Raw genomic sequence first — 12,896 nt, forward strand, 5'->3', positions numbered from 1 at the left:
TTAAAAAAAGATGACACGTGAATATCCTTTATATTATATTATTGAATATTCATTGTGCCATTTTTTTGCAAAAAAAGTAATGCCCTGCCATCTCTTCTTCGATTTCGAATTTATTGGTTCCTTTTTGTTGTTTCTACCGGAATCTAAAAGCGTACGCAACATTCAAATTGCATGAACCCAATGTTAGTCTTTTGGTTGACAAAATAATGGGAGATAAACCGGTGAGAGTGTAAGTAATACGACCCAAACTTCAAGCAATATTTTATTGTGCTCGTAATAAATCCGTGATGTTGTCGATCACATGGCTTCAACCTGTTAAGTGTGCGTTTGTTTTTTACTAGCTTGGTGTCTGGGGACGTCCAAGGCAAGCTTGGAATTCTCTTCAACAGAGTGCAAAGCATCCAGAAGAAGACGGGACAGTTTGATGTGAGCTGGGAGTGCACCATACTATTTAGAGCTCAGCACAGGATATCGTGTATTAAACAGTGTTGGGCGTTTTACTGGAAAAGGTCATTAGTTATACTTACTAGTTAATTTGAAAGTAATTACTTTACCCCCCAGGTTGGGTTGGGTTTATCCCCTAACCACTAGGGTTGTAAGGACACAATTACCTTTGGTGTGTATTGGGCAAGTAGAGCGTGGTGGTGCCCATCACTTAACAGGACACCAAAAAGTAGAGCGATACTCTGAAAATAACTATTTAGTTACAAATGAATTACTACATACTTGCATGGAAGCAGACCCTTTAGAATTGCTTTAAAATGGCCACACAATAAAAAGAAATACAAGAAAACGTCTGTGATACACCAATTTGTGGAAGCTGTAAAGCCTTCTTATTTCTTTGGGTGGCTTGCACAATCTTGAGGGCTCGCAAACAAAGACTTGGCCATGACACTCCATATCCATTTTGGCTTCTGACCACTCGAACATTTACATCTCCATTCTTAGGTCCTGCCCAATACGTTCTCTTTTTTCCTCCAAGCATGGTGTATTGCAAAAATGATTTTACAAATAAGAACACCAAAATTCAGCACATTTTTATCGTAAATTATTTTCTCATGGTTTCCCCATTGATTTTCTATTGGTTTGTTGTTCTTATATAAGCTACGCCCCTTCCTGGTGCACTGTTTACCATTTGCTACTGGAGACACATGCTCATATAAAGTGCCCCCTGATTCCAGTATTTTATTTAAAAATCGTAAATACGACTTGGATGCAAGTTATACGTTTGGGAGACTATTTCGATGACGAAAAATTCAGTGTCCTTAATATTCTGTACTTTTAAGGTAAACATAAACTTGCTGATGATTTTGCGTTGATACATCGTGAGCAGAGGAGTGACATATTCTCTCATGAGTTGTCATTTGTAGGAAGCGGCGTAACAGCAGTTGAGGTACAATATTTTACTAGTAACGTGTTACAGTACATGTTACCGAGAGAAGTAATTGCATTCCATGAGCGCGTATCTTAGTAAAGCATTATTCCCAACACTGGTAATAGCCATATGTAATCTTGAAATGTGCTCTTTGTTGGCTGAAGCTCCTTCTATGCGTTGGGGAATTTTTTGCGTCGACGCCAGAAGCCGAAGAAGAGTGGCATCAGTATAAAAGTGGAGCAAAGAAAGGTAGAAACAGCACAATTGAGCTTTGCCTACGATGACTACATTCACCATCTACTGTCACACTTCATCAGCTCCCATCCACACATACATCCTTGGGGCGGCTAGTCATGAAGCAGCCAAGAAATTCCCAAGTGCAGATGGTTGCGAGCTGGCTGAGAACATCACGTACCTGGGTAGGACATACTCTCCCGGGCTTCGAATTTAGTTTAGATCACCTGGATTTGTGTCCCTGTTCTCTAGGTCGCCGCGGCATCTTCTCGGGGGTGTCGGGTCTACAGATCGCCTATGTGAGCGGGCGCGAAGCTACCCAGGAGCTGGCGCCCTCCCACTGCTTTACCCTGAAAGATCTGAATGCCCTCCTAGCCCCACTGACTGCCAGCAGTAAGTTCCGAGGCGTAGATATCCTGCTGACGTCGCAGTGGCCCAGGGGCGTGTGGCACTTTGGAAACAATCCGGTAACCGTTAAAAAGCACCTCCGTTTTGCAAATTTCCTGTCCTCTTCTCACCGCAGTCGTTTCAGGAGGTCGACACAAAGACCTGTGGAAGCGGTGCCGTGGCTAACCTGGCCAACCAACTCAAGCCGAGATACCACTTTGCAGGACTAGAGGGTGTTCATTACGAAAGGTTGCCTTACAGGTAAGCTGAAGAAGAAAATGATCTGTGAGAAACTTAGATTTACTTTTTGATGTTTTGCTTTTTCGCCTTCCCTGTAGGAATCATGTAATCCTTCAGGAAAATGCTCAGCATGTCACTCGCTTTATTGCCTTGGCGACCGTTAACAACATAGCCAAAAAGAAGGTACGGAAATGTTTTTGTGGTCCAGTTAAGAAGGGTACTTGTTTGAGAGTTTTAAACTAAGTTTATATTTAGAAGAGAAAACTAAATACGTGTTGTTGTCTATTTCACCTGCCAAAACAATTCAAAATTTAAAATCAATTAATGAGCATGAGTGTGATAAATTATCAGATGCCTGCCTTTCAACTAATTACCTATTGTTTTCGTTTTTTGATGTCCTGATGGATCCAACATGGCAGCGCGTATGGACGTTGCGGCTAGTTGCTGTCCGACTAACCTTTTATTTACTACCATTCTCTTATCTCTTTTGCTTTCTTTTTTGGACACATGCATGCCAATAAGACGTATAGTCGGGAGGAACTTATTCAATAGGGTGGGCGTCTAAATTTCGACTTTTCTGGCACTTTTTATACCACCTATAATATCCCGAACGAGCTTCAAATAAAATGTTTGTTGACTATGTTTTGTGTACTGTTACCCAATGCTAGATCTATTGCACCCCGGTCATTCTGGAAGGGGGACTACCACTTGTGAGGGCCCTTCTTAAGGTTTATTATTTTCATCGTGCTGGGGTTTTGAGTTTTTCCTTGCCCGCATGTTGGTTTAAGATCAGGGGATTGTGTAATTGTAACCTGTGCAGTCCTTTGAGACATTTTGTGATTAGAGGGCTGTACAAATAAATGTGACTTGACTTGATTATTACCGCTACCAGGTAATAGTATGGGTAGTATGAGTATGATACCTTTCCTTATTTTAGGTATTAGTACATGTAACCAGGTATATTTCGTGAGGCTCCTTTACAGTTATGACTCAAGGATTTGATTTCAAAAAATGATTTGAACGCACGACATTTTAAAAAACAAAGTTAAAATGTTTTTCTTAGAAATTATTATTTTTTTACCTAAGTACTTATACCGTTGATCTCACATGAGTAGAGTGATGTTTCAAACGCGTAAAATCAAATCATTTTAAGCCCCAGTGTGTTATATTTGACCACTAGATGGCAGTGTTGCATAATGCAAACTAAAACCAGTGCCAAGTGCAGCAGGATGCAAGACGAACATGGCGGCGTCTTCTAGGTAGGCATTCCACTATGTAAAATAAATACAAATTTCTTGACCTATGATTTTTTTTTAAATAAAAATTAACATTAGTTTGATAGTTCATGTATTTTTGTCTAGAATGGAAACCAATGTTTCTTTTCTTTACTGAATGAAAGGGTTTTTTTTACCACTAGGAGGGACTAAATATTACACACTGTCTCTTTAAAAATGAAAATCAAACCATTTAGTTGCAATTTAAATATATATATTTTGTATACTCAAATTATTTATTTTATTACAAATTGATCTTCCATAAATAATTACGACTTTGATTTAAATAGTAGCTTTTTTGCATGTTCATTTTATACTATACAAGAATTATATAATATTTTGCAGGCCTTTGATTTAAAAATGTTTTTTTTAAATTAAATACTGGTAATTTTTTTCAGATTTTTGGGAAATCTGTTATTATTATTTAAAGGGACGGTGTAATATTTAGTGTCTCTTAGTAGTAAAAAAAAACTATTTCTTAAAAAAAAACTCGATTTAAATAATCAGTAAAAACTCATGAACTATTTTATTTATATATATATATATATATATATATATATATATATATATGCATTTTTTTGAATACTCGGTCGAGAACTTTGCATTGATTTTGTAAACATGAGCCTCATCTACAGGAAGCTGTTGCTTCGGGTATTCAAAAACCTGCCACAGACTGGGCAAAAACTGCAAAGAATAACGGTGCGGTTTGGTCACTTTGAGTCTCTGTAGATTGCATTTTTTCTTTTGCTTTTAAGCACTCATTTTTGGTGTAACTCACAATAGAACAACATGTAATGGTCAAATAATACACACTGTTCTTTTAGGGCATGGGCAAAAACCTACATTGTAACAAATATTGGTTTGATACGAGCCTATATTTATTATTTATTCATTATTTTTGCCTACCCTTTTGTGACGGTTTTAGGAACAACTTAAATACAATAATAGGAGCATTTTAATCATTGCACTTATGTAGTAATTCCACCGTTAATGGGGGACCAAACCCCCTGTGAAACCTGAACATTTTCCAAGTAGAAACCTTTGTTTATTAATCAAGAACAAACCCAATTTACAATCTCAAGTATTAGTTTATCCAATAAAATTATTGTACGGTACTTTATAATTGTCATCTTAAAAAAAACTAATTTTGCTGTTTTTTTGCTCAACTTAATGAATTAAGGACCTGATCCACTTCACTTTACATGATAGTTTGCTGCCATCATGTGGCCGTTATTAAAAACTGCTGGCCTACAGAAATTAAAACATTTTTGGAAAAACGCAAGGGAGCCACTAGAGATCGCCAAAGACCCGCATATGACTCCTGAACAGGTTTAGCGGGTGGAGAGGTCCAACTTCTTTAGCGATAAAAAGCATTTTCTGTTTCAGAACACAATGCACAATGAAAATCCGCGAAGCAGTGAACCAGCAATAACCGAAGCGCAAAATAGCGCTGTGTCTTTCTATTAGTATCGGTATCAAAAACTATTCAGCAGTCGAGCACTAATCCCTCATTATTTAAACAAATGTGATTTAAATGCATGATAAAACAAATGTTTGTTTTTGCAGTACCTGTATGCATTTAACATCATCCCCATGAAGACGATGGACCCGTCGGAGCTTGTCAAACAGCCACAGGACGTGACGGAAAACCCGTACAGGCGGGTCACCAAAGACAAGAAAGAGCAGTCTCAAATTGGCTTGGGCTCAGAGGAGGAGGTGCGAGACCCCCGAAAGTCAATCGAGGGCAAAACTCAAAACGGCTTCACCCGCTTATCCTCTGTCCAGCAGTCGAGCCCTCAGTTCTTCTTTGACCTCAGCGGAGGGCGGGGGGGCAGATCTGGAGGTCCTCGCGGGCGTGGCAGGAAAAGGTCATTCGAGGGAGCCTGGGCTGAGCGCAAGCAACATCGCAAGCAACGTAAGTTTTCGGATGTGATTTTGAGGTACCGTAAGAACTACCGTATTCACTTTTTTTTAATATCCCAAAATTACTCAAAGTTTGGGTGCGCGTTAGTTATACATTAGGTTTTCAGGTAGTACGTCAACGTATATGATCAACGATATAAGAAATAATCTATGACCACATTTGCACAACATTTGATGGAACAGGATTTAAAACCCGGATCATGGCGGTGTGACCGCCGATACTCAACCACTAGACCACTAGGGTTACAGATGACATTGGAAAGGACTTTAGGTTTTGTCTCATCATTGCACTATTTTTACCCCTGGTACCACGTTGTTGATTACAAGGGGCCATCATTAAAATAATATGAAACTGTAAACGCACTACCAAAATAAATTGTACAATTTATTCATTTTGTTTCCTTCAAAGTCCAATTCAGTGTCAATTAATTAATTTAATCATTGCCCCACATATTCATCAACATAGTACCATGAATCAAAACACTGTTATGATGAGATGAAATCGAATGCATTTTCCTGTGTCATCCATAACAGTGCAGGGATTGGCAACTCAAAAGGTCAAAAAAGCCACATTGGACCAACAAAAACATGAATTTGGAGCCACAACAATTGAAAAGCTTTATGTAAGCCTTGTAAGGAAGGCAACACAGATCATATATATATATATATATATATATATACTGTGTACATTATATTTCTCTACTGTATAATTATTGGGAAACCATACATTTCATTTTCCATTATCAAACAGTTTTCAAAAAGCACCAGTGAGCCACAAGAGCGCCAGAGTGTGGCAAGCAGCTCTGGAGCCACATGTCGCTTACCCCAGGTCTAGTTGTTAAGAATTGACGCTCTCACTACCAGGTCGAATCCCCTTGCAATAGTTCTTGACACAACTTTTTAGACCTTCAATGCTTAGTTCTAGCTGAGAAAAAGTGAGGAGGGGGAATTAGACCGATTTTTAATCTGAAATTAGAGGTGCGTGTTATACAGCAGTGCGCCTTTTACACAAATAAATATGGCACTATGCACTAAATGGCTTAATTGGTGTAGCTCTTCCCCCCGGAGAGTGCTGGTTCTGCCTGGCGAGCCCTCAGGTGGAGAAACACCTGGTCGTCAGCATCGGAACACACGTGAGTATAACATCCGAGTCTGGGATTTTGCACCCATCCGCAGCCTTGATGTGACCTTCCACCGCAGTGTTACTTAGCGCTGGCCAAAGGCGGGCTGAACCAGGGCCACGTGCTAATCTTGCCCATTGGGCACTACCAGTCCACGGTGGAGTTGGCCTCTGAAGTTTTGGAGGAGATAGAAAAGTACAAGGCGGCACTCAAGAGCTTCTACAAGAGCCGGGGCGAGCGATGTGTCCTCTTCGAGAGGAACTACAGGAGCCAGCATCTACAGCTTCAGGTACAACACAATGTATATTAAAGCACGGATGTCCAAAAGGCTACATTTTAAGTTTGTGTTTCGGGTCGGTGATGAGGTTTTAGGCGTGGTTCAGAAATGAAAGTTCTACATAACGTTTGCCTGCCTAAGGCCAACCGCAACGCCAAGTCTCGTTCAACAACCTGTCTTCTATGCTTTTTATTTTCTTGCAGCACCATCTGTAGGAATTTACATTCCATAAACCCGGCATGTATAATTGGTGGCTAGGTAGGAGATAGGATGTTCCCAAACTGAGTCTGTGAAACAGCTTGTGTTCCTCACCCTACCAGCTTACTTTACACTTTGCAGAGCCTTCAGACTTTCTAACCCCTTCCGTGAATGCGATTTTTTAAATAAAGGGATACATTTGAGGTGGCAGAGTAATCTGTGAGTGTTAACGTCACACTAAACTTTTGAGACCTCCTTCTGTTAAATCGCAAGTTGATCTTAATGTTCCTTAGATGTGATGCTTACATGCATATGTAGAACCATATTTTTCGTGGCGCAGCCTTGGTGGGAATGGAGTCCGGTTTGGGGGCCTCAGCATCGCATCACTGCTTTTTGCAGATGATGTGGTGCTGTTGGCTTCCTCAGGCCGTGATCTTCAGCTCTCACTGGAGCGATTCGCAGCCGAGTGTGAAGCGGCCGGTATGAGGACCAGCACCTGTAGGTCCGAGACCATGGTACTCAGCCGGAAAAGGGTATCTGAATTTTACCCTTGTTATTAAATAACATTTCATGTCACTAGCCAAAATCAACAAAGTACTGTGCTCGTTCCCTATTTGCTTCATTGCTGCAGCTCGTGTGTTAACAAGTCGTGGTTGTATGTGGCTTAACATAAACATTGACTTGCCGTTACATATTTATACGTTTAAAGGTGTCTACAGGAAACTGAAAATACCCCCAAAGAAATCAGCCAATATATTTGAGGCTTGTTTAGTGAATAAGCTGAGGTTTTTCTCTAGTAGAGATCCATTTTCAGCGGCGCTAAAGGAAAAAACATGTCATGGATTAAGAAACTGAGGGTGTGCTATACCGTATTTTCACGACTATAAGGCACACCTAAAAGTCTTTATTTTTTCATAAACTTACCATGCGACTTATAATACAGTGAGCCTTATATATGGATCCATATTGACTGGCAGGGTCTTGAAACTAAGATGACTAGATTTTCCCCGTAGAAGTAGTCCGCAGTTTATGCTGGGATATATATATATATATACTGGACTGTCTCAGAAAATTAGAATATTGTGATAAAGTTCTTTATTTTCTGTAATGCAATTAAAAAAACAAAAATGTCATACATTCTGGATTCATTACACATCAACTGAACTATTTCAAGCCTTTTATTATTTTAATATTGCTGAATTTGGCTTACAGCTTAAGAAAACTCAAAAATCCTATCTCAAAATATTAGAATACTTCCTCAGACCAAGTAAAAAAATAATTTTATAACAGCAAAACTAAATCAAACATTTGAAAATGTCCATTGATGCACTCAGTACTTGGTTGGGAATCCTTTTGCACGGATTACTGCATCAATCCGGCGTGGCATGGAGGCAATCAGCCTGTGGCATTGCTGAGGTGTTATTGATGCCCAGGATGCTTCGATAGCGGCCTTCAGCTCATTTGCATTTGTAGGTCTGGTGTCTTTCATCTTCTTCTTAACTATACCCCACAAATTCTCGATGGGGTTCAGGTCAGGGGAATTAGCAGGCCAATCAAGGACAGTGATGCCATGGTCAGTGCACCAGTTACTGGTGGTTTTGGCACTGTGGGCAGGTGCCAGATCATGCTGGAAAATGAAATCCTCATCTTCATAGAGCTTTTCAGCAGATGGAAGCATGTAGTGCTCTAAAATCTCTTGGTACACAGTTGCATTTACTCTGGACTTGATGAAACACAGTGGACCAACACCAGCAGCTGACATGGCTCCCCAAACCATTGCTGACTGTGGGAACTTCACACTGGATTTCAAGCAACTTGGATTTTGCTCCTCTCCAGCCTTTCTCCAGACTCTGGCGCCTTGACTTCCAAATGAAATGCAAAACTTGCTTTCGTCTGAAAAGAGAACTTTGGACCACTCTGCAACTGTCCAGTGCTTCTTCTCCATAGCCCAAGTCAGACGCTTCTTCCGTTGTCTTGAGTTCAGAAGTGGCTTGACCATGGGAATACGGCTATTGTAGCCTATTTCCCGGACACGTCTGTGAACTGTGGCTTTTGATACCTGGACTCCAGCTTCAGCCCACTGTCTTTGAAGCTCCCCCAAATTCTGGAAGCGGCTCTTCTTCACAATTTTGTTAAGGCTGCGGTCATCTCTCTTGGTTGTGCAGCGTTTCCGGCCACATTTTTCCCTTCCAACAGACTTTTTGTGGATATGCTTTGAAACTGCACTCTGTGAACAGCCTGCTCTTTGAGAAATTTATTTTTGTGTCTTACCCTCCTGATGGAGGGTATCAATGATGGTCCTCTGGACAGCAGTCAGATCAGCAGTCTTCCCCATACTTGTGATTTAGTTTACTGAACCAAACTGAGTGTTTTTAAGGCTCAGGAAACCTCGCAAGGTGTTTCGAGTTAATTAGATGATTCAGGTGATTAGTTGAATAGCCTACTTGTTTACTTTTTCATGATATTCTAATATTTTGAGATAGGATTTTTGAGTTTTCTTAAGCTGTAGGCCAAATTCAGCAATATTAAAATAATAAAAGGCTTGAAATAGTTCAGTTGATGTGTAATGAATCTAGAATGTATGACATTTTTGTTTTTTTAATTGCATTACAGAAAATAAAGAACTTTATCACAATATTCTAATTTTCTGAGACAGTCCAGTATATATACTGGAGTTTCATTTCCTAACCAATGTGTCAATCATCATTTGAATTGGTCACTATTGGCTAAAGTTATTCGGAGGTAAAGAAGGCGGGTCCTTTATCGCATTAACAGGTTTGCATAGGCTAAAGCGGGGCAAAACAAAGCCTGCAATTGACCAAAAAAGATGAATGTGAAACCCGCGTTAGGTTGCTCTACAGCATGGAGAAAACATTTTTTACTAGTCTGTATTTGTAAACAGGACTTATGGGGCTAAACAGACAGCTAGCAAAAAGTATCATCCATCGATACAGATGCTTCTCGGTGGAATTTAATTTTTTTAGTTGTTTTATTTGTCAGGATTATTGCGTTTGAGTGTGTTAATATTTTACATGGTTGGATTTACTAAACTCACGGATGTAAGAGGACCATGATTGCGTATTATTATTGAACGTGATGGCTGCAAGACGACTTTGGTGAGCTACCCGGCTTTATATTTTCCCAGTATCTTGTTTCAGACTGATGTTTCTGTTGAGTCTATTTTTCAATTCAATTCAATTCTTCGAGTGTTTATTGTCATGTGCACAATAAACAACCATGTTTCCCTGCACAATGAAATTCTAACTTATCCTGAATCCCAAAAGTTAAAAATTCCTAATGATATGTGGAATGACGCATTTGAGTGATTGGTGACATCGTACAGACACCGTGTGGGTACGTGTCTGAGACACATATTTGCTTCTTTGTGAGCCGTCGTAATGTTCAGGGGTTAATAAGTTTGACTGAACTATCTGTTTTGTTGACGTTCCCACTGGGGTGCCTTATAGTCCCGTGCGCCTTATGTATGAAAAATATAGGACAAAAAACTATTTTTGGGGGTACGCCTTATAACCCGGTGCGCCTTAGTCGTGAAAATACGGTAATCAAAACTGCTCACGGTCAATTAAGACCATATAGGATGAGTGTTTCCATGGATTTGTATAAGGGGAATACTGGCAATAGTGAGATATTAATTGTACAATCACGTTGAAATCCTTCACAATCTCGTGCGGTCAGGTGGTCCCTGTGCCGAATGATCGTTGCGCCACAGATGACATCAAGGAAGCTTTTGTGGTGCAAGCTCAGGAGCAGCAGATGGAGTTGATGGAAATCCCAGAACACAGCGATCTGAAGCAGGTGAGCCGCACGGCACGATCCCTAACAAGCTAACTCACAGCGACTGCCGTCCGTTTTCAGATTGCCCAGCCCGGGACCCCGTACTTCTACGTGGAACTCGACTCGGGAGAGAAGCTTTACCACCGCATCCAGAGGCATTTTCCGCTGCAGTTCGGGAGGCAAGAAACACCGCCTGGGATCGTTTGTGGGCCTGTTTGACTGTTTGATGTTTTCAGGGAGGTGCTGGCCAGCGAGGCGTTGCTCAACATTCCGACGCGAGCCGACTGGAAGGAGTGCAAACAAAGCCGAGGGGAGGAAGAGGCGGCGTGCGCGCAGCTCAGGGACGCTTTCCAGCCATACGACTTTGCCTGGGATGAATAAATTCTTGTTTTTTGTAAATAAATTCCTATTCACAAATTTACAGATACTGATCACCTATCTCCAGTGTTGGGCGCATGACTAAAAAGTAATTACTTTATTTAAAAAGTAATTCCATTACCCTCCAGATTACTGACACTAAAAAAATAGCGCATTACTCTAAAACAGTTGTTCTCAAAGTGGGCGGTACCACTCCTCTGGGGGCGCTGGAAAGATCGGATTGAAGAAGGGAGCAGTAGGGGGTGGCAGAAGTTTGAACGTAGGGCGGCTGTGAAACCGCAAAGCACTGCGTTTTTTTCAAGGTTTTGTATTGAGCGATGGATTTTAGGCCAACCACAATTGTTACCGTTCGAGTTTTAAAAGTGCCGACTAGTCAGAGGCATGTTTTAATAGCGCAAGCCAATAAACTCGATTCAAAGTTTGCAAGCGCCACACTATGCCACACCCACCGTGTGAGCTCATTGAGTGTCAAGGCGGACTCCGTAAACATAGTCCCGGAGTCAACAAACGAGGAGGAAACAAAGCTTGCGCCGAAGAAGGGCGGTACATCACTTGTTTGGACCTATTCTGGTTTTGACGAAGCGGACGTGGAACAGAAGAAAATGCCTGTTGCAGAATTTACTTTTGCGTAGTCGCTAGGTCCAGAGGAAACACACAAGTCATTTGTACCAGCACCTTCAAAATGATCACAGCATGTAAAAAGGATTACAAGTAATAGACAAAGAAGGTGCATCTACAAGTGGACGGAGAGGTAAACAAACCTCCATCAAAGAAGCATTTGCGACCTTCACGCTGTACGAAAAAGTTTGTAAGGCACAAATAACCAATGCTGTGACTAGCTAAAAATCTCTTATAGTGTCCAACCCCAAAACTGCATTATTGATTAGAGGTATCACTTTTTATTTATGCAAGTTCATAAGTGAAATGTTAGAATAAGAGTAATAAATAGTAGCAGTAGTGTTAATAAGTTAGCAGGAATGGTGTGTTTGAATGAACATGCTGCAGTAGTGCATGGTCAATTTTATATTACCGTGCACCAATTGCAGACATATAATTACAGCCTTAAAAGTATGGATTATTTTTAATGTGAAACGTTTACATTTTTATAGTGTGCACAATTTACTTTTAGCATTGGTTATTTTAAGTGCATACATTTTCTATTTTATAATGTGCAAATGTAATTTTTTTAAAGAGTTCATTATTTTCAAATGTTGATTTTGAATTTTTTTTTCCACATGTTTCTCCAAGTCATGAGGATAATCCAGATGCTTTTTGGGAAATGTGAGTGTTCAGTTTGTGGTTTTTGCCTGGAAACTCATGGATGCCATTTTTTGGCCAGCGCCATATACTGGCGTTATGCACACTGACCTTAAGGCCGACGAGGCCTGCAGTTCTTTGAGGCGAGTTTGTAACCTAAATAAGCCATAGTCATGCTCTTTGGTTCGAGTTTTTCCTCATAGGCCTAGATTTTTTTTGTGCCTTATATATGGAATCAATCTTTCATAACTCAATTATCCAATTCCTTGAGATGTCTTTGTGATATTAAAATTGATCTTAAAACTTAGCGGGTGATAAATATGCAAAAAAACCCACAGGATTCAGGGGCAAATACCCTACAGTGCCGTGAAAAAGTAACGCACCATGTTGTAAAGACAGTTGAGGTATTAACCCATTACGGAGATAAGTACTTGCGT

The 12,896-nt window shown here is 40.4% G+C and overlaps 1 protein-coding gene across 2 annotated transcripts; it reads left to right on the forward strand.

The window, feature by feature from the left end:
• The first annotated feature begins 21 nt into the window (after positions 1 to 21).
• cwf19l1 (CWF19 like cell cycle control factor 1) lies at positions 22 to 11,247 on the forward strand. Of its 2 annotated transcripts, none has more exons than XM_088346820.1 (14): positions 22 to 229; positions 342 to 426; positions 1,540 to 1,624; positions 1,693 to 1,794; positions 1,862 to 2,076; positions 2,142 to 2,257; positions 2,335 to 2,419; positions 5,077 to 5,226; positions 5,296 to 5,425; positions 6,487 to 6,566; positions 6,634 to 6,843; positions 10,726 to 10,845; positions 10,906 to 11,003; positions 11,061 to 11,247. In XM_088346820.1, exons 1-14 carry the CDS (start codon positions 207 to 209, stop codon positions 11,203 to 11,205), a joined length of 1,644 nt encoding a protein of 547 aa, XP_088202946.1. In that variant the 5' UTR covers positions 22 to 206; the 3' UTR covers positions 11,206 to 11,247. The 2 variants fall into 2 exon arrangements, with proteins under 2 accessions (XP_088202946.1, XP_088202947.1); XM_088346821.1 differs by having other exon boundaries at positions 24 to 229; positions 5,299 to 5,425.
• Positions 11,248 to 12,896: the final 1,649 nt, after the last annotated feature.

Source organism: Urocampus carinirostris, chromosome 11 (assembly GCF_059441175.1).
Source record: "Urocampus carinirostris isolate Australia breed hairy pipefish chromosome 11, RoL_Ucar_1.0, whole genome shotgun sequence".
NCBI classification, from domain to species: Eukaryota; Metazoa; Chordata; class Actinopteri; order Syngnathiformes; family Syngnathidae; genus Urocampus; species Urocampus carinirostris.